At 42.0% G+C, this 25,748-nt stretch overlaps 1 protein-coding gene across 1 annotated transcript in view; it reads left to right on the top strand.

Moving 5' to 3' along the window:
• The window catches only part of LOC131798419 (uncharacterized), a 107,548-nt gene that overhangs the window by 70,880 nt on the left and 10,920 nt on the right, over positions 1 to 25,748 (top strand). The window contains exons 113-161 of the mRNA XM_066164565.1: positions 14 to 235; positions 464 to 798; positions 977 to 1,214; positions 1,360 to 1,404; positions 1,515 to 1,855; positions 2,119 to 2,356; positions 2,771 to 2,992; positions 3,221 to 3,555; positions 3,734 to 3,971; positions 4,117 to 4,161; positions 4,272 to 4,612; positions 4,877 to 5,114; positions 5,529 to 5,750; positions 5,979 to 6,313; positions 6,492 to 6,729; positions 7,051 to 7,391; positions 7,964 to 8,201; positions 10,886 to 11,107; positions 12,063 to 12,397; positions 12,590 to 12,827; positions 12,998 to 13,042; positions 13,157 to 13,497; positions 13,758 to 13,995; positions 14,350 to 14,571; positions 14,800 to 15,134; positions 15,322 to 15,559; positions 15,731 to 15,775; positions 15,890 to 16,230; positions 16,494 to 16,731; positions 17,086 to 17,307; positions 17,536 to 17,870; positions 18,061 to 18,298; positions 18,470 to 18,514; positions 18,631 to 18,971; positions 19,235 to 19,472; positions 19,820 to 20,041; positions 20,270 to 20,604; positions 20,792 to 21,029; positions 21,201 to 21,245; positions 21,361 to 21,701; positions 21,963 to 22,200; positions 22,548 to 22,769; positions 22,998 to 23,332; positions 23,518 to 23,755; positions 23,927 to 23,971; positions 24,089 to 24,429; positions 24,692 to 24,929; positions 25,277 to 25,498; positions 25,727 to 25,748. The exon at positions 25,727 to 25,748 is cut by the window's right edge and continues 313 nt beyond it. Of these exons, the coding sequence (XP_066020662.1) occupies positions 14 to 235; positions 464 to 798; positions 977 to 1,214; positions 1,360 to 1,404; positions 1,515 to 1,855; positions 2,119 to 2,356; positions 2,771 to 2,992; positions 3,221 to 3,555; positions 3,734 to 3,971; positions 4,117 to 4,161; positions 4,272 to 4,612; positions 4,877 to 5,114; positions 5,529 to 5,750; positions 5,979 to 6,313; positions 6,492 to 6,729; positions 7,051 to 7,391; positions 7,964 to 8,201; positions 10,886 to 11,107; positions 12,063 to 12,397; positions 12,590 to 12,827; positions 12,998 to 13,042; positions 13,157 to 13,497; positions 13,758 to 13,995; positions 14,350 to 14,571; positions 14,800 to 15,134; positions 15,322 to 15,559; positions 15,731 to 15,775; positions 15,890 to 16,230; positions 16,494 to 16,731; positions 17,086 to 17,307; positions 17,536 to 17,870; positions 18,061 to 18,298; positions 18,470 to 18,514; positions 18,631 to 18,971; positions 19,235 to 19,472; positions 19,820 to 20,041; positions 20,270 to 20,604; positions 20,792 to 21,029; positions 21,201 to 21,245; positions 21,361 to 21,701; positions 21,963 to 22,200; positions 22,548 to 22,769; positions 22,998 to 23,332; positions 23,518 to 23,755; positions 23,927 to 23,971; positions 24,089 to 24,429; positions 24,692 to 24,929; positions 25,277 to 25,498; positions 25,727 to 25,748 (11,551 nt within the window). The remainder of the gene's footprint in view (positions 1 to 13; positions 236 to 463; positions 799 to 976; positions 1,215 to 1,359; positions 1,405 to 1,514; positions 1,856 to 2,118; positions 2,357 to 2,770; positions 2,993 to 3,220; positions 3,556 to 3,733; positions 3,972 to 4,116; positions 4,162 to 4,271; positions 4,613 to 4,876; positions 5,115 to 5,528; positions 5,751 to 5,978; positions 6,314 to 6,491; positions 6,730 to 7,050; positions 7,392 to 7,963; positions 8,202 to 10,885; positions 11,108 to 12,062; positions 12,398 to 12,589; positions 12,828 to 12,997; positions 13,043 to 13,156; positions 13,498 to 13,757; positions 13,996 to 14,349; positions 14,572 to 14,799; positions 15,135 to 15,321; positions 15,560 to 15,730; positions 15,776 to 15,889; positions 16,231 to 16,493; positions 16,732 to 17,085; positions 17,308 to 17,535; positions 17,871 to 18,060; positions 18,299 to 18,469; positions 18,515 to 18,630; positions 18,972 to 19,234; positions 19,473 to 19,819; positions 20,042 to 20,269; positions 20,605 to 20,791; positions 21,030 to 21,200; positions 21,246 to 21,360; positions 21,702 to 21,962; positions 22,201 to 22,547; positions 22,770 to 22,997; positions 23,333 to 23,517; positions 23,756 to 23,926; positions 23,972 to 24,088; positions 24,430 to 24,691; positions 24,930 to 25,276; positions 25,499 to 25,726) is intronic.

Here is a 25,748-nt window from a genome sequence, read left to right on the forward strand (position 1 = left end):
TGTACTTTTTCAGCTAAACCTTCTGATCCATGCAAGACCATCAATTGTTCTGCTCCATACAGTCTTGGCTGTAGGGTTGTAAACGATACAGCGGAGTGCATCTGTCCCGACTGTCCTGACACAGTAAGCCCTGTTTGTACATCAGATGACGTCCAGGATCGCTCGGAGTGCCTGATGAAAAGACAATCTTGCATAACTGGAGACCTGGTGACTGTTGCTAAGAGTGGACCTTGCGGTAAGTGGAATTGACACGTAACAAGAACCTCGGCACGGACAATCAAACGCTAAAGCAAGTTGTCTTCTCCACTTTTAAGAGCTTGTCCTGATACCTTGGTTTTCTGTTTACCTTCTAAACCGAATTTGGGTGTTTTTTAAGTGATGAATACACGTGTGCAGAGCCAGAGGCTCTTAACTTTCAAAGCATCTCTACCCTATAATAAGTTTAGTTTTCAAATGTTTACAGATAAGGAATGCAGACCAATCGCAGATATTGGATTTGTCATTGACTCTTCTGGAAGCATTGGACGGAGCAACTGGGGAAGGATGAAGCGATTCCTCAAAGCGTTGGTCAGCAAACTTGACGTCAGTCCTTCCTATACACACATATCAGCTGTTGCCTATAGCAACAATCCCGAGGTGGTGTATCGGTTTAACAATCGCCAGGCAACAGATGACGTCAACAACGCGTTTGACGGTATGCGTTGGCAGCGCGGCTTTACTTACACGGACAAAGCTCTTTTGCTTGCGGACAGTGATTTGTACAGGCCTTCCAACGGCATGAGACCAAACGTTGCAAAGGTAAGAGCTTTCCTCCAACAGAGACTGTTAGTAGGCAGTGTTCCTTGAGTATAGGTTTCTTGTTTGCAATGGTCACTTGCTAATATTTCTTATGTTGATCTATGGACGTGGGATAGTAACATACTATTGATTACAGCATCTCCTTTTATTAAGATCTCCTTGATTTTTTGTCCGTCAGGTTTTGATCGTCATCACTGATGGAGCACAGACAACAGCCAAAGCATACACTCCGCTAGCAATAGCGTCTGCAGGTGTAAAGAGAAAAGGAGTAGCAGTCTATGCTATTGGAGTTGGCAAGGGAGTGAACGAGGCAGAGCTTAGAGAAACTGCATCCAGCCAAGAAAATGTCTTTGTATCAGCCTCTTTCAAGGAACTCCATAACCTTGCAGTAGAAATACGAAAGAGACTCTGCGACTGTAAGTATTGCTATTTTTTACTGAGTATATTTGGACAATCGGTGATAAAAAGACTTTAAGCCTCTTTGGAAGTAATCAACGAAATACAATTGTAGCTTTGTGACTTGTTTTTCTAACCCTGTTATTTCTTTTCTTTCTCTTTTAGTACCACCTCCATTAACAACACCGACACCACTGCCAACACCTGCACGTAAGTAAACTCAAACGGCAAACATGTCATTTTACAATGAAACCTTCTAGGTCTTGTGTCTTTCTATTTTTTCATGCTACTCTTGTTGTTTTTCTCTTCGACTCCGTCAGCGTGCAAGGCCACGGCGGATGTAGCATTTATCGTGGACTCATCGGGAAGTATTGGTCGTGGAAGATGGCCGCTGATGTTGGGTTTCTTGAAGAATATCATTAGTGCCTTCAATGTTGGTCCAGATGGTACCCATGTAGCAGTAATCGCCTACAGTAACGATGCCAAGCTTGAAATAGCCTTCGACTCCGTGTCCGGGGCGCAGATTACTGCCGAAGAATATGGAAAGCGGATCGATAAGATCGCATTTCAGAGAGGCTTTACATACATCGACAAAGGCTTGAAAATGGCAGATGAACAAGTGTTCGTAACAAGCGCAGGAATGAGGTCCAACGTACCACAGGTATTTAGGCACTGCTTCTTCCATAAAAGACATACAACAAAATTGCACATCACTCTAGACCTCTCTATTACTCACATTTGATGGTAGTGCACCGTCCAGTCCCTTTGGTATCGTATTACTTTCCTTATTCTACAAAAAGTAAAAAAAGGGGTTTATTTTCTTAATCCTGTTTCTTTGACTCTCTAATGGTTTAATTACATTTCGGCCGTAGATTCATTTCTCCTCCAACTTGTGTTTTTGTGTAAACTTTTGTCCTGGATTAGGTTGCCATCGTCATAACTGATGGACAGCAGACAACTACCAAGGCGTATACACCTTTGGATCAAGCTTCCAAAGGAATCAAGGACAAGGGAGTTGAGGTGTTCGCCTTAGGCATCGGATCAGGCGTTGACACTAGCCAGCTGCGTCAGATTGCAAGCTCCAACGACAACGTGTTTACTGCTCCTGGATTTGACGAGCTGGAGTCAGTTGTCAAGCCAATTGTGGAGAAGACATGTCCAAGTAAGCGTTCTAATACATCCAAAAGTAGTCTGGAGAGGAATAGGTGCTGGAAAAGCGTATACGAAGAAGATGAACTGGGCTTCCGCACGCGTTAATGACAGTGATACAAATTATAAACCACTTTTATAATCAGTTGTCTTTGAATAAGACTTCTACTCTGGCCCTTTTTACAAACCCTTCTGTGGGCTTCAACAACTTCATTCTCCCTCGTATGTTATGCGTGGTCTTAACCGCTTTATTTACTAGAATGAAAGTCATGTCACCATGTCTCAGAATACTATCGCGAACGTCGGTTTAAAAACCAAATCTTTTCCTATTTTGAATTCTTCTTCTTACTTGAGAACATTAAAGTCTGATTGTTGTTTGCTCTCTATACCTTCAAACAACGTGTTTTGTGCTGTTGTACTTTTTCAGCTAAACCTCCTGATCCATGCAAGACCATCAATTGTTCTGCTCCATACAGTCTTGGCTGTAGGGTTGTAAACGATACAGCGGAGTGCATCTGTCCCGACTGTCCTGACACAGTAAGCCCTGTTTGTGCATCAGATGACGTCCAGGATCGCTCGGAGTGCCTGATGAAAAGACAATCTTGCATAACTGGAGACCTAGTGACTGTTGCTAAGAGCGGACCTTGCGGTAAGTGGAATAGATACGTAACATGAACCTCGGCACAGACATTCAAACACTAAAGCAAGTTGTCTTCTCCACTTTTAAGAGCTTGTCCTGATACCTTGGTTTTCTGTTTGCCTTCTAAACCGAATTTGGGTGTTTTTTAAGTGATAAATACAAGTGTGCAGAGCCAGAGGCTCTTAACTTTCAAAGCATCTCTACTTTGTAATAAGTGTAGCTTTCAAATGATTACAGATAAGGAATGCAGACCAATCGCAGATATTGGATTTGTCATTGACTCGTCTGGAAGCATTGGAAGGAGCAACTGGGGAAGGATGAAGCGATTTCTGAAAGCGTTGGTCAGCAAACTTGACGTCAGTCCTTCCTTTACACACATATCAGCTGTTGCCTATAGCAACAATCCCGAGGTGGTGTATCGGTTTAACAACCGCCAAACAACAGATGACGTCAACAACGCGTTTGACGGTATGCGTTGGCAGCGCGGCTTTACTTACACGGACAAAGCTCTTTTGCTTGCGGACAGTGATTTGTACAGGCCTTCCAGCGGCATGAGACCAAACGTTGCTAAGGTAAGAGCTTTCCTCCAACAGAGACTATTAGTAGGCAGTGTTCCTTGACTATAGGTTTCTTTTTTGCAATGGTCACTTGCTAATATTTCTTAAGTTGATCTATGGACGTGGGATAGTGACATACTATTGGTTACACCATCTCCTTTTATTAAGATCACCTTGATTCTTTGTCCGTCAGGTATTGATCGTTATCACTGATGGAGCACAGACAACAACCAAAGCATACACTCCGCTACCAATAGCATCTGCAGGTTTAAAGAGCAAAGGAGTAGCAGTCTATGCTATTGGAGTTGGCAAGGGAGTAAACGAGGGAGAGCTTAGAGAAATTGCATCCAGCCAAGAAAATGTCTTTGTATCAGCCTCTTTCAAGGAACTCCATAACCTTGCAGTAGAAATACGGAAGAGACTCTGCGACTGTAAGTATTGCTATTTTTTACTGAGTATATTTGGACAATCGGTGATAAAAAGACTTTAAGCCTCTTTGCAAGTAATCGACGAAATATAATTGTAGCTTTGTGACTTGTTTTTCTAGCCCTGTTATTTCTTTTATTTCTCTTTTAGTACCACCTCCATTAACAACACCGACACCACTGCCAACACCTGCACGTAAGTAAATTCAAACGGCAAACATGTCATTAAACAATGAAACCTTGTAGGTCTTATGTCTTTCTATTTTTTCATGCTCCTCTTGATGTTTTTCTCTTCGACTCCGTCAGCGTGCAAGGCCACGGCAGATGTAGCATTTATCGTGGACTCATCGGGAAGTATTGGTCGTCGAAGATGGCCGCTGATGTTGAATTTCTTGAAGAACATCATTAGTTCCTTCAATGTTGGTCCAGATGGTACCCATGTAGCAGTAATCGCCTACAGTAACGATGCCAAGCTTGAAATAGCCTTCGACTCCGTGTCCGGGGCGCAGATTACAGCCGAAGAATATGGAGAGCGGATCGATAAGATCGCATTTCAGAGAGGCTTTACATACATCGACAAAGGCCTGAAAATGGCAGATGAACAAGTGTTTGTAACAAGCGCAGGAATGAGGCCCAACGTACCACAGGTATTTAGGCACTGCTTCTTCCATAAAAGACATACAACAAAATTGCATACCACTCTAGACCTCTCTATTACTCACATTCGATGGTACTGCACCGTCCAGTCCCTTTGGTATCGCTTTTACTTACCTTATTCTACAAAAAGTAAAAAAAAGGGTTTATTTTGTGAATCCTGTTTGTTTTACTCTCTAATGGCTTAATTTCATTTTGGCCGTAGATTCATTTCTCCTCCAACTTGTGTTTTTGTCTAACCTTTTTTCCTGGATTAGGTTGCCATCGTCATAACTGATGGACAGCAGACAACTTCTAAAGCGTATACACCTTTGGATCAAGCATCCAAAGGAATCAAAGACAAGGGAGTTGAGGTGTTCGCCTTAGGCATCGGATCAGGCGTTGACACTAGCCAACTGCGTCAGATTGCAAGCTCCAACGACAACGTGTTTACTGCTCCTGGATTTGACGAGCTGGAGTCAGTTGTCAAGCCAATTGTGGAAAAGACATGTCCAAGTAAGCGTTCTAATACATCCAAAAGTAGTCTGGAGAGGAATAGGTGCTGGAAAAGCGTATACAAAGGAGATGAACTGGGCTTCCGCACGCGTTAATGTCAGTGATACAAATTATAAACCACTTTTATAATCAGTTTTCTTTGAATAAGACTTCTACTCTGGCCCTTTATACACTACCTTCTGTGGGCTTCAACAACTTCATTCTCCCTCGCATGTTATGCGTGGTCTTAACCGCTTTATTTACTTGAATGAAAGTCATGTCACCATGTCTCAGAATACTATCGCGAACGTCGGTTTAAAAACCAAATCTTTTCCTATTTTGAATTCTTCTTCTTATTCGTGAACATTAAAGTCTGATTGTTGTTTGCTCTCTATACCTTCAAACAACGTGTTTTGTGCTGTTGTACTTTTTCAGCTAAACCTCCTGATCCATGCAAGACCATCAATTGTTCTGCTCCATACAGTCTTGGCTGTAGGGTTGTAAACGATACAGCGGAGTGCATCTGTCCCGACTGTCCTGACACAGTAAGCCCTGTTTGTACATCAGATGACGTCCAGGACCGCTCGGAGTGCCTGATGAAAAGACAATCTTGCATAACTGGAGACCTGGTGACTGTTGCTAAGAGTGGACCTTGCGGTAAGTGGAATTGATACGTAACAAGAACCTCGGCACGGACAATCAAACGCTAAAGCAAGTTGTCTTCTCCACTTTGAAGAGCTTGTCCTGATACCTTGGTTTTCGGTTTGCTTTCTAAACCAAATTTGGGCGTTTTTTAAGTGATAAATACAAGTGTGCAGAGCCAGAGGCTCTTAACTTTCAAAGCATCTCTACTTTGTAATAAGTGTAGTTTTCAAATGTTTACAGATAAGGAATGTAGACCAATCGCAGATATTGGATTTGTCATTGACTCGTCTGGAAGCATTGGACGGAGCAACTGGGGAAGGATGAAGCGATTCCTCAAAGCGTTGGTCAGCAAACTTGACGTCAGTCCTTCCTTTACACACATATCAGCTGTTGCCTACAGCAACAATCCCGTGGTGGTGTATCGGTTTAACAACCGCCAAGCAACAGATGACATCAACAACGCGTTTGATGGTATGCGTTGGCAGCGCGGCTTTACTTACACGGACAAAGCTCTTTTGCTTGCGGACAGTGATTTGTACAGGCCTTCCAACGGCATGAGACCAAACGTTGCAAAGGTAAGATCTTTCCTCCAACAGAAACTGTTAGTAGGCAATGTTCCTTGACTATAGGTTTCTTTTTTGCAATGGTCACTTGCTAATATTTCTTATGTAGATCTATGGACGTGGGATAGTAACAGACTATAGTCTACACCACCTCCTTTTATTTAGATCTCCTTGATTCTTTGTCCGTCAGGTTTTGATCGTCATCACTGATGGAGCACAGACAACAACCAAAGCATACACTCCGCTGCCAATAGCATCTGTAGGTGTAAAGAGCAAAGGAGTAGCAGTCTATGCTATAGGAGTTGGCAAGGGAGTAAACGAGGCAGAGCTTAGAGAAATTGCATCCAGCCAAGAAAATGTCTTTGTATCAGCCTCTTTCAAGGAACTCCATAACCTTGCAGTAGAAATACGGAAGAGACTCTGCGACTGTAAGTCTTGCCAGTCTTAAATGTGTGTATTTAGACTATTGTTAGTAAAGGGTGCCTTAACTGCTTAGCACAACCGCGGTGACACACAACCGATTTTGCTTTGAAGCTGTCGTTCCAGTTCCAATGCTAAGAATGTTCGAATTTAACCAACTCTTTTTTCTTATGCTTTAGTACCACCAACACAACAACACCAACACCACTGCCACCCCTGCACGTAAGTAAAAATCAAAATGTGAACAATTTCTTTAGCAGGGATGCCCTTCAAATTTTTTCTTCTGAATATTTTGTCACGCTATTCCTGTTTATTTTATTTCGACTCAGCGTGCAAGGCCACGGCAGATGTAGCATTTATCGTGGACTCATCGGGAAGTATTGGTCGTCGAAGATGGCCGCTGATGTTGGAGTTCTTGAAGAACATTATTAGTGCCTTCAATGTTGGTCCAGATGGTACCCATGTAGCAGTAATCGCCTACAGTAACGATGCCAAGCTTGAAATTGCTTTCGACACATTGTCTGGGGCACAGATTACTGCCGAAGAATATGGAAAGCGGATCGATAAGATCGCATTTCAGAGAGGCTTTACATACATCGACAAAGGCTTGAAAATGGCAGATGAACAAGTGTTTGTGACAAGCGCGGGAATGAGGCCTGGTGTTCCCAAAGTAAGTTAGAAAAGCAGAAATAAGTTGTTGTACAATTTCTATTGCCTCCATTACTGGTTCTTGAAAGTGGAAATGGAAATTACTATCGCTTTCGAAAGGAGGCGAATCGATGTTCGTTAGAGGGCTACCTACTTACTGTGTGTTATCAGAGATTTTGTAAGATCTGTGTCAGCAGTACACTTAATCGGGGGTTAGGTTCTAGTTTCTTTGGTATTTAACTATTGAAATACCTTATTCGCGCGAAAATTTTAGTTATGTTGTGAAGTTGGTGTTGTTAATTTTTTTTCTCGTATTTATTAAAACTGTTGTTCTTTTCGCGGTTTGTCTTTCCTTTTGTTGTTGATTGCCAGCATTACTCTTGTTAACGTTTGATAGCTTTAGTTGTAGTCATAGTTTCTGGTCCAGATCTGTTTAAGAGTTGAATAAATTACATTTCGAAATGACTATTAGGCAAATTTACCTGTGCGTTCTCTACAGACGATCTGTGTTGTTGAGCCGTTTTACTCTATTTGAAGATCAAAAATTTCTTTACAAGGAAAATTTGTACGTTGCTTACTTTGTTTTTTCCACAGATTGCTATTGTAATTACGGATGGCCAACAGACGACAACTAATCAGTTTACCCCGTTGGACATTGCATCTCAAGGGATTAAAGACAAAGGAGTAAAAGTTTTTGCGCTAGGAATTGGCTCTGGCGTCAAAGTTGAAGAGCTACAAAAGATTGCAAGCTCTAGCGACGACGTGTTTACTGCTCCTGGATTCGACGAACTTGTGTCTGTTGTAAAGCCAATTGTGGAAAAGGCTTGTCCAAGTAAGACACCTTTACCTTAGGGAAGTCAAAGTTCGGATTTCGGGTTTGATAAAACCTTAAATAATTCACCATTGAAAGCTAATTTGTTGGATACTGTTAATTTATGTTGTAGGAGGCGATAAGTATCCTTATGTCTCCTTGGCCGTGCGTTGCTTACGTATGCAAACAACTATTTAAAAAGAAATGAACTCGGAATCATTTCGTGAATTTGAATCTGTGTTTAACGAAAATGAATCGAAAATTATTCTATTACTTGACATTCGTAGCTATTTATTTTCGTATTCTGCATCTTTATATGTTATTTCAACAAGTATGACTAAAATCAGGTATTTGTTCATCCCTCTCGAACTTCAAGCTCTGCGTGGTGTACTGTAAAGCGTGTTCTTTCCTTTAACCCTTTAACTCCCAAGATCTGACTGTTAACTCTCCGCGCTAGCTTTTGCACATTTCCTTTTAAATTAATAATGAGAACTTGGTGTTAGATCAAGATAACAATTACCTGATAAGTTTGAATATTCTCATTACCTGTTTGCTGGATAATGTAAGGATATTATAGGGAGAAGTTCCATGTTGATCACCTGTGGAAGTTAAAGGGTTAAAATCGAATTGCTCAAGAGGTTTCGATTTCAAGGAAGCTTGCGTTTGTGTTGTCATTGCAATTTAAAGTAATTGATGGCTCCACTTATTAACTTAACATTTGTAAAACACTCATTGTGTGTATCAATTAAATATGCTGATAAATTCAAATCGCTATGGCTATTATACTTTGCTTTATTTGCAATCATTCTTCCCTCCACTTCTGCTACGCCCTGATTAGTTAATGGTTCTATAGTGCAAGTGGGAACTTTGCTGGTGAACTCTTTCAGCACAAGAGACAAATGATGTTTCGCTAAAAACGTTTCTAAAAAAACTGTGGTGCTGAGTCGGTAAGGGGTATAACAAGATGATTTGGTTTTATCAACTGGGCCACCGGGAAGAGTTTCTAACGCGACGTCTCGAGCGTTAGCCCTTCGTCAGAGCGAATGACGAAGGGCAAGCGCACGAAATGTCAGCTTAGAAACTCTTTGAGGTGGTCAGTCCGCATTATCAACTCAGTTGATAAAACCAAATTGTCTCGGTATTTTACTAAGTTATTTTTTGAAACGCCCTAATGACCGTCAGCAACACGTTTTTCTTGCACCATTTGGACGCTAGCTGCAAAGGAGCTTTCTTTGCATTACTTCATCAATACTGCCCCGTCGAAGCCTGAATTAGTTTTCGCGGCTTCCTTTCTGAACGCAGTCTTTGAGCTTATCAATTCCTCATACGCACTAGGACTTTATATCTAAAAGAATAAAAGGAAAACAAGAAGCGTGCGATAGGAATGCAAATAACTCCCGGGGTCCATGTTATTAGCGAGATGATCGAAATGATGACAATTAAAAGTCCCCTTGAGGTAGAAAAAATTTTCTTTGTGTTCTCACTCGGTTCCCTCTTTAATTTGAACGAAAATACACCCTGTTTTTGTTTGTTTAGCGACAATTTCTCACAGAAACCGTTTGTCATAACCAGCTGGATCGAGGGAGAAAATGGGTTAAAATACTAAGGAGCTTAATTTCAAAATATTTGAATTCACTTTATTTAGTACGCGGCAAGTAATTTCCGCGCTGTTGGAAGTTAGTTACCGTTTATCTTTCGAGGGATGTATCCCTATAGACTTCGAGCCCAAAATGTTAATCAATATTTGCGCAATTTAAATATTTTCCGAATCAAAACAACCTGTAAGCTTATCCCAGTTTTAAAGGAAGGACCTGAGGTCGTTCAAAATTCACATGATGACAGGGGCCTTTGCTCTAGAACTAAAGCCAGAAACCAAACACCATTTTTCATTCACCATTAAATTTTCGCTGCTCATGTATTTAAGTTCCTCTGTATCCGTTACCCCTACTGCACTCCTAAGAGCTCACTTCACTCCTTCCGGAGTTTCCTGTCCGCGTTCATATCCTAGCCCCTGCTGCTTCAAACTGCATGTGTAACTAACTTATTTTTAAAGTAAAATCTAAACGCTAATTTTCTGACCACGATAGCATTTAAAGGTAAAGCCTAAAAAATATAAGGTACTCACTTAATGTTGCCAGTAGGCCCACAGGTACCACTGCACACCTTCTCATACGCTTTCGCTGGCCTTTTAAGCAAAGACAAGACTTGGCAAATTAAATTTAAATATGCTACAAGTTGTTCAGGTATGCACAACGTGATAGAGCTTTGTCTTTTTGTTGTGAATTTTTGTTTGCCTGTTTTGTTATGTATTGTAACTTGTTTTGTTTGCCTGTTTTGTTATGTTTTGTACCTTTTTGCTATTGGGATAACTTCCTCCGCTACGCTGTTTCTATTCTGCTTCAGAAGACACACGGGAAGCTTGCAATTCTACATTTAACAGATAAGAATGGAACAGTCCTTTCCCTCGATATCCGGAAATGCGAGTTAGAATCTGGTCTATTTGAATGACTGACTGCAAAGCGGTAAACGGTGCAACCTATGGATTATTGACTGCTCTCAAAGTATTGAGTTTTCAAAGACCTTTAACTTTGTTTTCCTCGCCAGATCAAAAACTTGGGAAAAACTTGGTTGTCATGAATGTTTTTATATTGCTGAAAACTTAATGGATCAGAGTCAAATTTAAATAAATCTATATTTCCTTGCAGAGGAACCCGAAGATCCATGCGCAGCAATTGGTTGTAAAGCCCCTTATAACATAGGCTGCAGAAATGTCAACAACACAGCAGAGTGCATTTGCCCCACATGTCCTTACATCGACAGCCCTGTTTGTACTTCAGACGAAGTCCAAGATATGTCTGCCTGCTTCATGAGAAGGCAGTCATGTTTAAGTGGTGATCTTGTGACTGTTGCGAAGAATGGACCATGCGGTGTGTGAAAATATCAAATTTGCATGGTTTCATGAACTTTTATATCATGAATATCTGACTGATAATAAAGTTTTAGTACCTTCACTAACACATCCCCCGCCCAAAGTGGGGTATATAATTCATAGCTGAATGCCATGTAGATGACAAAATAGCCGTATGATATCGTAAAATGCAGACGACTTTGGGTTTAGCTTCCTTAACGCGCTCTCCTAACTTGAGGCACTTTCCATATTTGAAGCGTTTTACTTACATCAGGTGCTTTACCTACTTAAAGTACTTTCCCCACATGAGGTGCTCTACTTACTTGAGGTATGTTACTTACTTGAATCACTTTTCTTACTTGAGGGCGCTTTATTTACTTGAGACGCTTTACTTAATTGAGGTGCTTTACTTACTTGTGGTGCTTTGCTTACTTGAGGCACTTTCCTTACATGTAGCACTTCACTTACATCAGGCGTTTTACTTGCTTAAAGCACTTTCCTCAATTGAGGTGCTCTACTGACTTAAGCTACTTTGCTTACTTAAGCTGCTTTACCTACATGAGGTGCTTTTCATACTTGAGGTGCTTTCCTTACTTGCGGTGCTTCACCTACTTGAGGTGCTTTACTTACATGAGGTGCTTTACTTACATGAGGTGCTTTACCTACTTGGTGCTCTCCTTTCTTTCGGTGCTTAACTGACTTGCTGCCTTATATACTTAAGATGCTAAAAAGGGAAGTCCAACCTTGTCGTCTTGTACCGCGTATATTGTTAAAGCTTTCCTTGATATAACTTGCTGAGGAAGGGTCCAAAAAAAAAGAGGCTCCATCTATCAAATGATTTTCTTTACATAAAGGAAAACTCAAAATTCTCACTTGAAATTAAGAGAAGTCTATTCAATAAAAATTCCAATTTTTTATTGCGGGGATTAAAAAATAGACCGCCAACAAAAGAAAATGTCTCTTTGTTTCAATAGAGAAGGAATGCACGCCCATCGCAGATATTGGTTTTGTTATCGACTCATCTGGAAGCATTGGACGGAGCAACTGGGCAAGAATGAAGAGATTCCTCAAATCGTTGGTCAGTAAACTTGACGTCAACCCTTCCTATACGCACGTATCAGCTGTTGCCTATAGCAACAATCCCGAGGTGGTGTATCGGTTTAACTTCCCCCAAGCAACAGATGACGTCAACAATGCGTTTGACGGTATGCGTTGGCAGCGCGGCTTTACTTACACAGACAAAGCTCTTTTACTGGCAGACAATGATTTGTACAAGCCTTCGAACGGCATGAGACCGAACGTTGCAAAGGTAAGGACGTTTCTCCAACCGAGGCTATTACTTGGTAGTATTCCTTGGCTATATGTTTCTTTTTTTTTTGTATTGATGACTTGTTTAGTATTCCTTATGTTGATATATGGGCATAGGATAGTGATAGACTATTGTTTACAGCATCTCTACATATTTCCTTTTATTGAGATCTCCTTGACTAATGTCCGTCAGGTTTTGATAGTCATCACCGATGGAGCACAAACAACAACAAAAGCATACACTCCGCTAGCAACAGCGTCTGCAGGTGTAAAGAGCAAAGGAGTTGCAGTCTATGCTATTGGAGTTGGCAAGGGAGCAAACGAGGCAGAGCTGAGAGAAATTGCATCCAGCCAAGAAAATGTCTTTGTATCAGCCTCTTTCAAGGAACTCCATAGCCTTGCGGTAGAAATACGGAAGAGACTCTGCGACTGTAAGTCTTCATGGTATTCTTTAACCTGCTTTTTCGGACTCTCATGAGTAAAAGCTGCTTTAACACCATCGCAAATCCTGATCAAAACACAATTGTAGCTCACTGACTTGTCGTTCCAGCCCCTTATGAAGAATGTTTCAACTTGAGTAACTCGTTTTCTTCTCTTTCAGTACCACCTCCATTAACAACACCGACGCCACTGCCAACACCTGCACGTAAGTAAACTCAAACCACACATATGTCATTTAACAATGATACACAATAGGTTTTTTCCTGTCTAGCTATTTTGTCATGCTATTCTTTCTTTTTTTTTAATTGAACTCCGTCAGCGTGCAAGGCCACGGCGGATGTAGCATTTATCGTGGATTCATCGGGAAGTATCGGTCGTCGAAGATGGCCGCTGATGTTGGGTTTCTTGAAGAATATCATTAGTGCCTTCAATGTTGGTCCAGATGGTACCCATGTAGCAGTAATCGCCTACAGTAACAATGCCAAGCTTGAAATAGCCTTCGACTCCGTGTCCAGGGCGCAGATTACTGCCAAAGAATATGGAAAGCGGATAGATAAGATCGCATTTCAGAGAGGCTTTACATACATCGACAAAGGCTTGAAAATGGCAGATGAACAAGTGTTTGTGACAAGCGCAGGAATGAGGCCCAATGTACCTCAGGTATTTCAAATTTGTTTATTCCACAAAAGACATACAACAAAATTGTTAACTACTCTAAAGCTCTCCATGTCTTTCATTGGATTTTACTGCAACGTGCAATCTTTTTGGTACCGCCTTTACTTATATTATTCCTAAAAAAAAAAACCAGTTAATCCTGTGAATCCTGTACCTTTGACTCTTTAAAGGCATAATTTTATTTTCGCTGTAGATTCAATTCTCCGCCGACTTGTGTTTTCGTGTAAACTTTTGTTCTCCATTAGGTTGCCATAGTCATAACTGATGGACAGCAGACCACTACTAAGGCATATACACCTTTAGATCAAGCTTCCAAAGGAATCAAAGACAAGGGAGTGGAAGTGTTCGCCTTAGGCATCGGATCAGGTGTTGACACTAGCCAGCTGCGTCAGATTGCAAGCTCCAACGACAACGTGTTTACTTCTCCTGGATTTAACGAGCTGGAGTCAGTTGTCAAGCAAATTGTGGAAAAGACCTGTCCAAGTAAGTGTTCTAGTACATCAAAAAGCGATCTGGATAGGGATAGGTGCTGGAAAAGCGTATACGAAGGAGATCAACTGTGCTTCCTCGCGCAATACTGGCAGTGATAGAAGTTATAGACCAGTTTCATTGTCAGTTATCTTTCAATAAGACCTGTACTCTGGACCTTAAGGCGTTACCTTCTGTGGGCTTCAACAGTCTCATACTCCATCCCTTTCTATGAGGATAACCGTCGGTTTAAAAACCAAACCGTTTTCTATTTTGGATTCTTCTTCTTACTTGTGCAAATTTCAGTCTGATTTTTGTTTGCTTTCTATACCTTCAAACAACGTGTTTTGTGCTGTTGTACTTTCTCAGCTAAACCTCCTGATCCATGCAAGACCATCAATTGTTCTGCTCCATACAGTCTTGGCTGTAGGGTTGTAAACGATACAGCGGAGTGTATCTGTCCCGACTGTCCTGACACAGTAAGCCCTGTTTGTACATCAGATGACGTCCAGGACCGCTCGGAGTGCCTGATGAAAAGACAATCTTGCATAACTGGAGACCTAGTGACTGTTGCTAAGAGCGGACCTTGCGGTAAGTGGAATAGATACGTAACATGAACCTCGGCACAGACATTCAAACGCTAAAGCAAGTTGTCTTCTCCACTTTAAAGTGATTGTCGTGAAACCTTGGTTATCTCTTTGTCTCCTGAACCGAATTTGGGTGTTTTTCAACTGGTAAATACACCTGCAAAGAGCCAGAGGTTCTTTAGCTTCAAAGCACCTCTACCTTGTAATCAGCGTCGTTTTTGAATGTTTACAGAAAAGGAATGCAGACCAATCGCAGATATTGGATTTGTCATTGACTCATCTGGGAGCATTGGGCGGAGCAACTGGGGAAGGATGAAGCGATTCCTCAAAGCGTTGGTCAGCAAACTTGACGTCAGTCCCTCCTCAACGCACATATCAGCTGTTGCATACAGCAATAATCCCGAGGTGGTGTATCGGTTTAACAACCGCCAAGCGACAGATGACGTCAACAATGTGTTTGACGGTATGCGATGGCAACGCGGCTTTACTTACACAGACAAAGCTCTTTTGCTGGCAGACAATGACTTGTACAAGCCTTCGAACGGCATGAGACCGAACGTTGCAAAGGTAAGGACATTTCTCCAACCGAGGCTGGTAGTGTTCCTTGACTATATGTTTTTTTTTCTTTTTTGCATTGATGACTTGTTTAGCATTCCATATGTTGATATATGGGCATGGGATACTGATAGACTATTGTTTACAGCACCTCTACATATTTCCTTTTATTGAGATTTCCTTGACTAATGTCTGTCAGGTTTTGATAGTCATCACCGATGGAGCACAAACAACAACAAAAGCATACACTCCGCTAGCAATAGCGTCTGCAGGTGTAAAGAGCAAAGGAATAGCAGTCTATGCTATTGGTGTTGGCACAGGAGCAAACGAGGCAGAGCTGAGAGAAATTGCATCCAGCCAAGAAAATGTCTTTGTATCAGCCTCTTTCAAGGAACTCCATAGCCTTGCGGTAGAAATACGGAAGAGACTCTGCGACTGTAAGTCTTCATAGTATTCTTTAACCTGCTTTTTCGGACTCTCATGAGTAAAAGCTGCTTTAACACCATCGCAAATCCTGATCAGAACACAATTGTAGCTCACTGACTTGTCGTTCCAGCCCCCTTATGAAGAATGTTTCAGCTTGAGTAACTCGTTTTCTTCTCTTTCAGTACCACCTCCATTAACAACACCGACGCCACTGCCAACACCTGCACGTAAGTAAACTCAAACTGCACATATGTCATTTAACAGTGATACACAATAGGTTTTTTCCTGTCTAGCTATTTTGTCATACTATTCTTCCTTTTTTTTTAATTGAACTCCGTCAGCGTGCAAAGCCACGGCGGATGTAGCATTTATCGTGGACTCATCGGGAAGTATTGGTCGTCGAAGATGGCCGCTGATGTTGGGTTTCTTGAAGAATATCATTAGTGCCTTCAATGTTGGTCCAGATGGTACCCATGTAGCAGTAATCGCCTACAGTAACGATGCCAAGCTTGAAATAGCCTTCGACTCCGTGTCCGGGGCGCAGATTACTGCCAAAGAATATGGAAAGCGGATAGATAAGATCGCATTTCAGAGAGGCTTTACATACATCGACAAAGGCCTGAAAATGGCAGATGAACAAGTGTTCGTAACAAGCGCAGGAATGAGGCCCAATGTACCACAGGTATTTAAGCACTGTTTCTTCCGCGAAAGACATACAACAAAATTGTCAACTACTTTAGGCTCCTCTAAAACTCAGATTCGATTGTATTTCACTGCCTTATCTTTTTGGTAACGCCTTTACTTACGTTAATTCTAAAGGGAAAAAAAAAGAGTTAATCCTGTGAATCCTGTACCTTTGACTCTCTAAAGGCATAATTTTATTTTGGCTGTAGATTCAATTCTCCGCCGACTTGCGTTTTTGTGTAAACTTTTGTTCTCCATTAGGTTGCCATAGTCATAACTGATGGACAGCAGACCACTACTAAGGCATATACACCTTTGGATCAAGCGTCCAAAGGAATCAAAGACAAGGGAGTGGAAGTGTTCGCCTTAGGCATCGGATCAGGCGTTGACACTAGCCAGCTGCGTCAGATTGCAAGCTCCAACGACAACGTGTTTACTTCTCCTGGATTTAACGAGCTGGAGTCAGTTGTCAAGCAAATTGTGGAAAAGACATGTCCAAGTAAGTGTTCTAGTACATCCAAAAGCGGTCTGGATAGGAATAGGTGCTGGAAAAGCGTATACGAAGAATATCAACTGTGCTTCCTCGCGCAATACTGGCAGTGATAGAAATTATAGACCCGTTTCATAGTCAGTTTTCTTTGAATAAGACCTATACTCTGGACCTTAAGACATGACCTTCTGTGGGCTTCAAGAGTCTCATGCTCGATCCCTTTACATGAGGATAACCGTCGGTTCAAAAACCAAACCGTTTTCTATTTTGGATTCTTCTTCTTACTTGTGCAAATTTCAGTCTGATTTTTGTTTGCTTTCTATACCTTCAAACAACGTGTTTTGTGCTGTTGTACTTTTTCAGCTAAACCTTCTGATCCATGCAAGACCATCAACTGTTCTGCTCCATACAGTCTTGGCTGTAGGGTTGTAAACGATACAGCGGAGTGTATCTGTCCCGACTGTCCTGACACAGTAAGCCCTGTTTGTACATCAGATGACGTCCAGGACCGCTCGGAGTGCCTGATGAAAAGACAATCTTGCATAACTGGAGACCTAGTGACTGTTGCTAAGAGCGGACCTTGCGGTAAGTGGAATTGATACGTAACAAAAACCTCGGCACAGACATTCAAACGCTAAAGCAAGTTGTCTTCTCCACTTTAAAGAGCTTGTCGTGAAACCTTGGTTATCTGTTTGTCTCCTGAACCGAATTTGGGTGTTTTTCAACTGGTAAATACACCTGTAAAGAGCCAGAGGTTCTTTAGCTTCAAAGCACCTCTACCTTGTAATCAGTGTCGTTTTTGAATGTTTACAGAAAAGGAATGCAGACCAATCGCAGATATTGGATTTGTCATTGACTCATCTGGAAGCATTGGGCGGAGCAACTGGGGAAGGATGAAGCGATTCCTCAAAGCGTTGGTCAGCAAACTTGACGTCAGTCCCTCCTCAACACACATATCAGCTGTTGCATATAGCAATAATCCCGAGGTGGTGTATCGGTTTAACAACCGCCAAGCGACAGATGACGTCAACAATGTGTTTGACAGTATGCGATGGCAGCGCGGCTTTACTTACACGGACAAAGCTCTTTTGCTGGCAGACAGTGATTTGTACAATTTTGCGAACGGCATGAGACCAAACATTGCAAAGGTAAGGACGTTTCTCCAACCGAGGCTCTTACTTGGTAGTGCTCCTTGACTGTTTGTTTTTTTTCTTTTGTGCATTGATGACTTGTTTATGCCATATGTTGATATATGGGCATAGGATAGTGATAGACTATTGTTTACAGCACCTCTATATATTTCTTTTTATTGAGATCTCCTTGACTAATGTCCGTCAGGTTTTGATAGTCATCACCGATGGAGCACAAACAACAACAAAAGCATACACTCCGCTAGCAATAGCGTCTGCAGGTGTAAAGAGCAAAGGAATAGCAGTCTATGCTATTGGTGTTGGCAAGGGAGTAAACGAGGCAGAGCTGAGAGAAATTGCATCCAGCCAAGAAAATGTCTTTGTATCAGCCTCTTTCAAGGAACTCCATAGCCTTGCGGTAGAAATACGGAAGAGACTCTGCGAATGTAAGTGTTCATGGCATTCTCTAACCTGCTTATTCGGACTCTCATGAGTAAAAGCTGCTTTAACACCATCGTAAATCCTGATCGAAACACAATTGTAGCTCACTGAGTTGTCGTTTTAGCCCCGTTCTGAGGAATGTTCCAAGTTGACCAACTCGTTTTCTTCTTTTTCAGTACCACCTCCATTAACAACACCGACGCCACTGCCAACACCTGCACGTAAGTAAACTCAAACCGCACATATGTCATTTAACAGTGATACACAATAGGTTTTTTCCTGTCTAGCTATTTTGTCATGCTATTCTTCCTTTTTTTTTTTAATTGAACTCTGTTAGCGTGCAGGGCCACGGCAGATGTAGCATTTATCGTGGATTCATCGGGAAGTATTGGTCGTCGAAGATGGCCGCTGATGTTGAATTTCTTGAAGAACATCATCAGTGCCTTTAATGTTGGTCCAGATGGTACCCATGTAGCAGTAATCGCCTACAGTAACAATGCCAAGCTTGAAATAGCCTTCGACACCGTGTCCGGGGCGCAGATTACTGCCAAAGAATATGGAAAGCGGATAGATAAGATCGCATTTCAGAGAGGCTTTACATACATCGACAAAGGCTTGAAAATGGCAGATGAACAAGTGTTCGTAACAAGCGCAGGAATGAGGCCCAATGTACCACAGGTATTTAAGCGCTGTTTCTTCCGCGAAAGACATACAACAAAATTGTCAAATACTTTAGGCTCCTCTATAACTCAGATTCGATTGTATTGCACTGCCTTATCTCTTTGGTAACGCCTTTACTTACGTTAATTCTAAAGGAAAAAAAAAATAGTTAATCCTGTGAATCCTGTACCTTTGACTCTCTAAAGGCATAATTTTATTTCGGCTGTAGATTCAATTCTCCGCCGACTTGTATTTTTGTGTAAACTTTTACTCTCGATTAGGTTGCCATAGTCATAACTGATGGACAGCAGACCACTACCAAGGCATATACACCTTTAGATCAAGCTTCGAAAGGAATCAAAGACAAGGGAGTGGAAGTGTTCGCCTTAGGCATCGGATCAGGCGTTGACACTAGCCAGCTTCGTCAGATTGCAAGCTCCAACGACAACGTGTTTACTTCTCCTGGATTTAACGAGCTGGAGTCAGTTGTCAAGCAAATTGTGGAAAAGACATGTCCAAGTGAGTGTTCTAGTACATCCAAAAGCGGTCTGGACAGGAATAGGTGCTGGAAAAGCGTATAGGAAGAAGATCAATTAAGCTTCCGCGCGCCTTAGTGACAGCGATACAGATTATAAACCACTTTCATAATCAATTTTCTTTGAATAAGACTTGTACCTTGGGCCTTTATGCGTTACTTTCAGTGGGCAGAAGGTCACCATGACTCCGAATACCATCGTAAACGTCGGTCTAAAAACCAAATCGTTTCCTATTTTGGATTCTTCTTCTTATTTGTGAACATAAAGGTCTGATTCGTGTTTGCTTTCTATACCTCAAACAACGTGTTTTGTGCTTTTGTACTTTTTCAGCTAAACCTCCTGATCCATGCAAGACGATCAACTGTTCTGCTCCATACAGTCTTGGCTGTAGGGTTGTAAACGATACAGCGGAGTGCATCTGTCCCGACTGTCCTGACACAGTAAGCCCTGTTTGTACATCAGATGACGTCCAGGACCGCTCGGAGTGCCTGATGAAAAGACAATCTTGCATAACTGGAGACCTAGTGACTGTTGCTAAGAGCGGACCTTGCGGTAAGTGGAATTGATACGTAACAAGCACCTCGGCACAGGCATTCAAACGTTAAAACAAGTTGCCTTCTCCACTTTAAAGAGCTTGTCGTGAAACCTTGATTATCTCTTTGTCTCCTGAACCGAATTTGGGTGTTTTTCAACTGGTAAATACACCTGCAAAGAGCCAGAGGTTCTTTAGCTTCAAAGCACCTCTACCTTGTAATCAGTGTCGTTTTTGAATGTTTACAGAAAAGGAATGCAGACCAATCGCAGATATTGGATTTGTCATTGACTCATCTGGAAGCATTGGGCGGAGCAACTGGGGAAGGATGAAGCGATTCCTCAAAGCGTTGGTCAGCAAACTTGATGTCAGTCCCTCCTCAACGCACATATCAGCTGTTGCATATAGCAATAATCCTGAGGTGGTGTATCGGTTTAACAACCGCCAAGCGACAGATGACGTCAACAATGTGTTTGACGGTATGCGATGGCAACGCGGCTTTACTTACACGGACAAAGCTCTTTTGCTGGCAGACAATGACTTGTACAAGCCTTCGAACGGCATGAGACCGAACGTTGCAAAGGTAAGGACATTTCTCCAACCGAGGCTGGTAGTGTTCCTTGACTATATGTTTTTTTTTCTTTTTTGCATTGATGACTTGTTTAGCATTCCATATGTTGATATATGGGCATGGGATAGTGATAGACTATTGTTTACAGCACCTCCATATATTTCCTTTTATTGAGATCTCCTTGACTAATGTCCGTCAGGTTTTGATAGTCATCACCGATGGAGCACAAACAACAACAAAAGCATACACTCCGCTAGCAATAGCGTCTGCAGGTGTAAAGAACAAAGGAATAGCAGTCTATGCTATTGGAGTTGGCAAGGGAGCAAACGAGGCAGAGCTGAGAGAAATTGCATCCAGCCAAGAAAATGTCTTTTTATCGGCCTCTTTCAAGGAACTCCATAGCCTTGCGGTAGAAATACGGAAGAGACTCTGCGACTGTAAGTGTTCATGGCATTCTCTAACCTGCTTATTCAGACTCTCATGAGTAAAAGCTGCTTTAACACCATCGTAAATCCTGATCAAAACACAATTGTAGCTCACTGACTTGTCGTTCCAGCCTCGTTGTGAGGAATGTTCCAACTTTACCAACTCGTTTTCTTCTCTTTCAGTACCACCTTCATTAACAACACCGACGCCACTGCCAACACCTGCACGTAAGTAAACTCAAACCGGACATATGTCATTTAACGGTGATACACAATAGGCTTTTTCCTGTCTAGCTATTTTGTCATGCTATTCTTCCTTTTTCTTTTAATTAAACTCTGTCAGCGTGCAAGGCCACGGCGGATGTAGCATTTATCGTGGATTCATCGGGAAGTATTGGTCGTCGAAGATGGCCGCTGATGTTGAATTTCTTGAAGAACATCATCAGTGCCTTTAATGTTGGTCCAGATGGTACCCATGTAGCAGTAATCGCCTACAGTAACAATGCCAAGCTTGAAATAGCCTTCGACTCCGTGTCCGGGGCGCAGATTACTGCCAAAGAATATGGAAAGCGGATAGATAAGATCGCATTTCAGAGAGGCTTTACATACATCGACAAAGGCTTGAAAATGGCAGATGAACAAGTGTTCGTAACAAGCGCAGGAATGAGGCCCAATGTACCACAGGTATTTAAGCGCTGTTTCTTCCGCGAAAGGCATACAACAAAATTGTTAACTACTTTAGGCTCCTCTATAACTCAGATTCGATTGTATTGCACTACCTTATCTCTTTGGTAACGTCTTTACTTAAATTAATTCTAAAGGAAAAAAAAGAGTTAATCCTGTGAATCCTGTACCTTTGACTCTCTAAAGGCATAATTTTATTTTGGCTGTAGATTCAATTCTCCGCCGACTTGCGTTTTTGTGCAAACTTTTACTCTCGATTAGGTTGCCATAGTCATAACTGATGGACAGCAGACCACTACCAAGGCATATACACCTTTAGATCAAGCTTCCAAAGGAATCAAAGACAAGGGAGTGGAAGTGTTCGCCTTAGGCATCGGATCAGGCGTTGACACTAGCCAGCTTCGTCAGATTGCAAGCTCCAACGACAACGTGTTTACTTCTCCTGGATTTAACGAGCTGGAGTCAGTTGTCAAGCAAATTGTGGAAAAGACATGTCCAAGTGAGTGTTCTAGTACATCCAAAAGCGGTCTGGACAGGAATAGGTGCTGGAAAAGCGTTTAGGAAGAAGATCAATTAAGCTTCCGCGCACCTTAGTGACAGCGATACAGATTATAAACCACTTTCATAATCAATTTTCTTTGAATAAGACTTGTACCTTGGGCCTTTATGCGTTACTTTCAGTGGGCAGAAGGTCACCATGACTCCGAATACCATCGTAAACGTCGGTCTAAAAACCAAATCGTTTCCTATTTTGGATTCTTCTTCTTATTTGTGAACATAAAGGTCTGATTCGTGTTTGCTTTCTATACCTCAAACAACGTGTTTTGTGCTTTTGTACTTTTTCAGCTAAACCTCCTGATCCATGCAAGACGATCAACTGTTCTGCTCCATACAGTCTTGGCTGTAGGGTTGTAAACGATACAGCGGAGTGCATCTGTCCCGACTGTCCTGACACAGTAAGCCCTGTTTGTACATCAGATGACGTCCAGGACCGCTCGGAATGCCTGATGAAAAGACAATCTTGCATAACTGGAGACCTAGTGACTGTTGCTAAGAGCGGACCTTGCGGTAAGTGGAATTGATACGTAACAAGAACCTCGGAACAGACATTCAAACGCTAAAGTAAGTTGCCTTCTCCACTTTAAAGAGCTTGTCGTGAAACCTTGGTTATCTCTTTGTCTCCTGAACCGAATTTGGGTGTTTTTCAACTGGTAAATACACCTGCAAAAGGTCAGAGGTTCTTTAGCTTCAAATCACCTCTACCTTGTAATCAGCGTTGTTTTTTAATGTTTACAGAAAAGGAATGCAGACCAATTGCAGATATTGGATTTGTCATTGACTCATCTGGGAGCATTGGGCGGAGCAACTGGGGAAGGATGAAGCGATTCCTCAAAGCGTTGGTCAGCAAACTTGACGTCAGTCCCTCCTCAACACACGTATCAGCTGTTGCATACAGCAATAATCCTGAGGTGGTGTATCGGTTTAACAACCGCCAAGCGACAGATGACGTCAACAATGTGTTTGATGGTATGCGATGGCAACGCGGCTTTACTTACACGGACAAAGCTCTTTTGCTGGCAGACAATGACTTGTACAAGCCTTCGAACGGCATGAGACCGAACGTTGCAAAGGTAAGGACATTTCTCCAACCGAGGCTGGTAGTGTTCCTTGACTATATGTTTTTTTTTCTTTTTTGCATTGATGACTTGTTTAGCATTCCATATGTTGATATATGGGCATGGGATACTGATAGACTATTGTTTACAGCACCTCTACATATTTCCTTTTATTGATCTCCTTGACTAATGTCCGTCAGGTTTTGATAGTCATCACCGATGGAGCACAAACAACAACAAAAGCATACACTCCGCTAGCAATAGCGTCTGCAGGTGTAAAGAACAAAGGAATAGCAGTCTATGCTATTGGAGTTGGCAAGGGAGCAAACGAGGCAGAGCTGAGAGAAATTGCATCCAGCCAAGAAAATGTCTTTGTATCAGCCTCTTTCAAGGAACTCCATAGCCTTGCGGTAGAAATACGGAAGAGACTCTGCGACTGTAAGTGTTCATGGCATTCTCTAACCTGCTTATTCGGACTCTCATGAGTAAAAGCTGCTTTAACACCATCGTAAATCCTGATCAAAACACAATTGTAGCTCACTGAGTTGTCGTTTTAGCCCCGTTCTGAGGAATGTTCCAAGTTGACCAACTCGTTTTCTTCTTTTTCAGTACCACCTCCATTAACAACACCGACGCCACTGCCAACACCTGCACGTAAGTAAACTAAAACCGTACATATGTCATTTAACAGTGATGCACAATAGGTTTCTTTCCTGTCTAGCTATTTTGTCATGCTATTCTTACTTTTTTTTTTTAATTGAACTCTGTTAGCGTGCAAGGCCACGGCAGATGTAGCATTTATCGTGGATTCATCGGGAAGTATTGGTCGTCGAAGATGGCCGCTGATGTTGAATTTCTTGAAGAACATCATCAGTGCCTTTAATGTTGGTCCAGATGGTACCCATGTAGCAGTAATCGCCTACAGTAACAATGCCAAGCTTGAAATAGCCTTCGACTCCGTGTCCGGGGCGCAGATTACTGCCAAAGAATATGGAAAGCGGATAGATAAGATCGCATTTCAGAGAGGCTTTACATACATCGACAAAGGCTTGAAAATGGCAGATGAACAAGTGTTCGTAACAAGCGCAGGAATGAGGCCCAATGTACCACAGGTATTTAAGCGCTGTTTCTTCCGCGAAAGACATACAACAAAATTGTCAAATACTTTAGGCTCCTCTATAACTCAGATTCGATTGTATTGCACTGCCTTATCTCTTTGGTAACGCCTTTACTTACGTTAATTCTAAAGGAAAAAAAAAGAGTTAATCCTGTGAATCCTGTACTTTTGACTCTCTAAAGGCATAATTTTATTTTGGATGTAGATTCAATTCTCCGCCGACTTGTATTTTTGTGTAAACTTTTACTCTCGATTAGGTTGCCATAGTCATAACTGATGGACAGCAGACCACTACCAAGGCATATACACCTTTAGATCAAGCTTCGAAAGGAATCAAAGACAAGGGAGTGGAAGTGTTCGCCTTAGGCATCGGATCAGGCGTTGACACTAGCCAGCTTCGTCAGATTGCAAGCTCCAACGACAACGTGTTTACTTCTCCTGGATTTAACGAGCTGGAGTCAGTTGTCAAGCAAATTGTGGAAAAGACATGTCCAAGTAAGTGTCTTAGTACATCCAAAAGCGGTCTGGATAGGAATAGGTGCTGGAAAAGCGTACACGAAGAAGATCAATTAAGCTTCCGGGCTCCTTAGTGAAAGCGATACAGATTATAAACCACTTTCATAATCAATTTTCTTTGAATAAGACTTGTACCTTGGGCCTTTATGCGTTACCTTCAGTGGGCAGAAGGTCACCATGACTCCGAATACCATCGTAAACTTCGGCCTAAAAACCAAATCGTTTCCTATTTTGGATTCTTCTTCTTATTTGTGAACATAAAGGTCTGATTCGTGTTTGCTTTCTATACCTCAAACAACGTGTTTTGTGCTTTTGTACTTTTTCAGCTAAACCTCCTGATCCATGCAAGACCATCAATTGTTCTGCTCCATACAGTCTTGGCTGTAGGGTTGTAAACGATACAGCGGAGTGCATCTGTCCTGACTGTCCTGACACAGTAAGCCCTGTTTGTACATCAGATGACGTCCAGGACCGCTCGGAGTGCCTGATGAAAAGACAATCTTGCATAACTGGAGACCTAGTGACTGTTTCTAAGAGCGGACCTTGCGGTAAGTGGAATTGATACGTAACAAGCACCTCGGCACAGACATTCAAACGTTAAAACAAGTTGCCTTCTCCACTTTAAAGAGCTTGTCGTGAAACCTTGATTATCTCTTTGTCTCCTGAACCGAATTTGGGTGTTTTTCAACTGGTAAATACACCTGCAAAGAGCCAGAGGTTCTTTAGCTTCAAAGTACCTCTACCTTGTAATCAGCGTTGTTTTTGAATGTTTACAGAAAAGGAATGCAGACCAATCGC

Source organism: Pocillopora verrucosa, chromosome 3 (assembly GCF_036669915.1).
Source record: "Pocillopora verrucosa isolate sample1 chromosome 3, ASM3666991v2, whole genome shotgun sequence".
In the NCBI taxonomy this organism is placed as follows: Eukaryota; Metazoa; Cnidaria; class Anthozoa; order Scleractinia; family Pocilloporidae; genus Pocillopora; species Pocillopora verrucosa.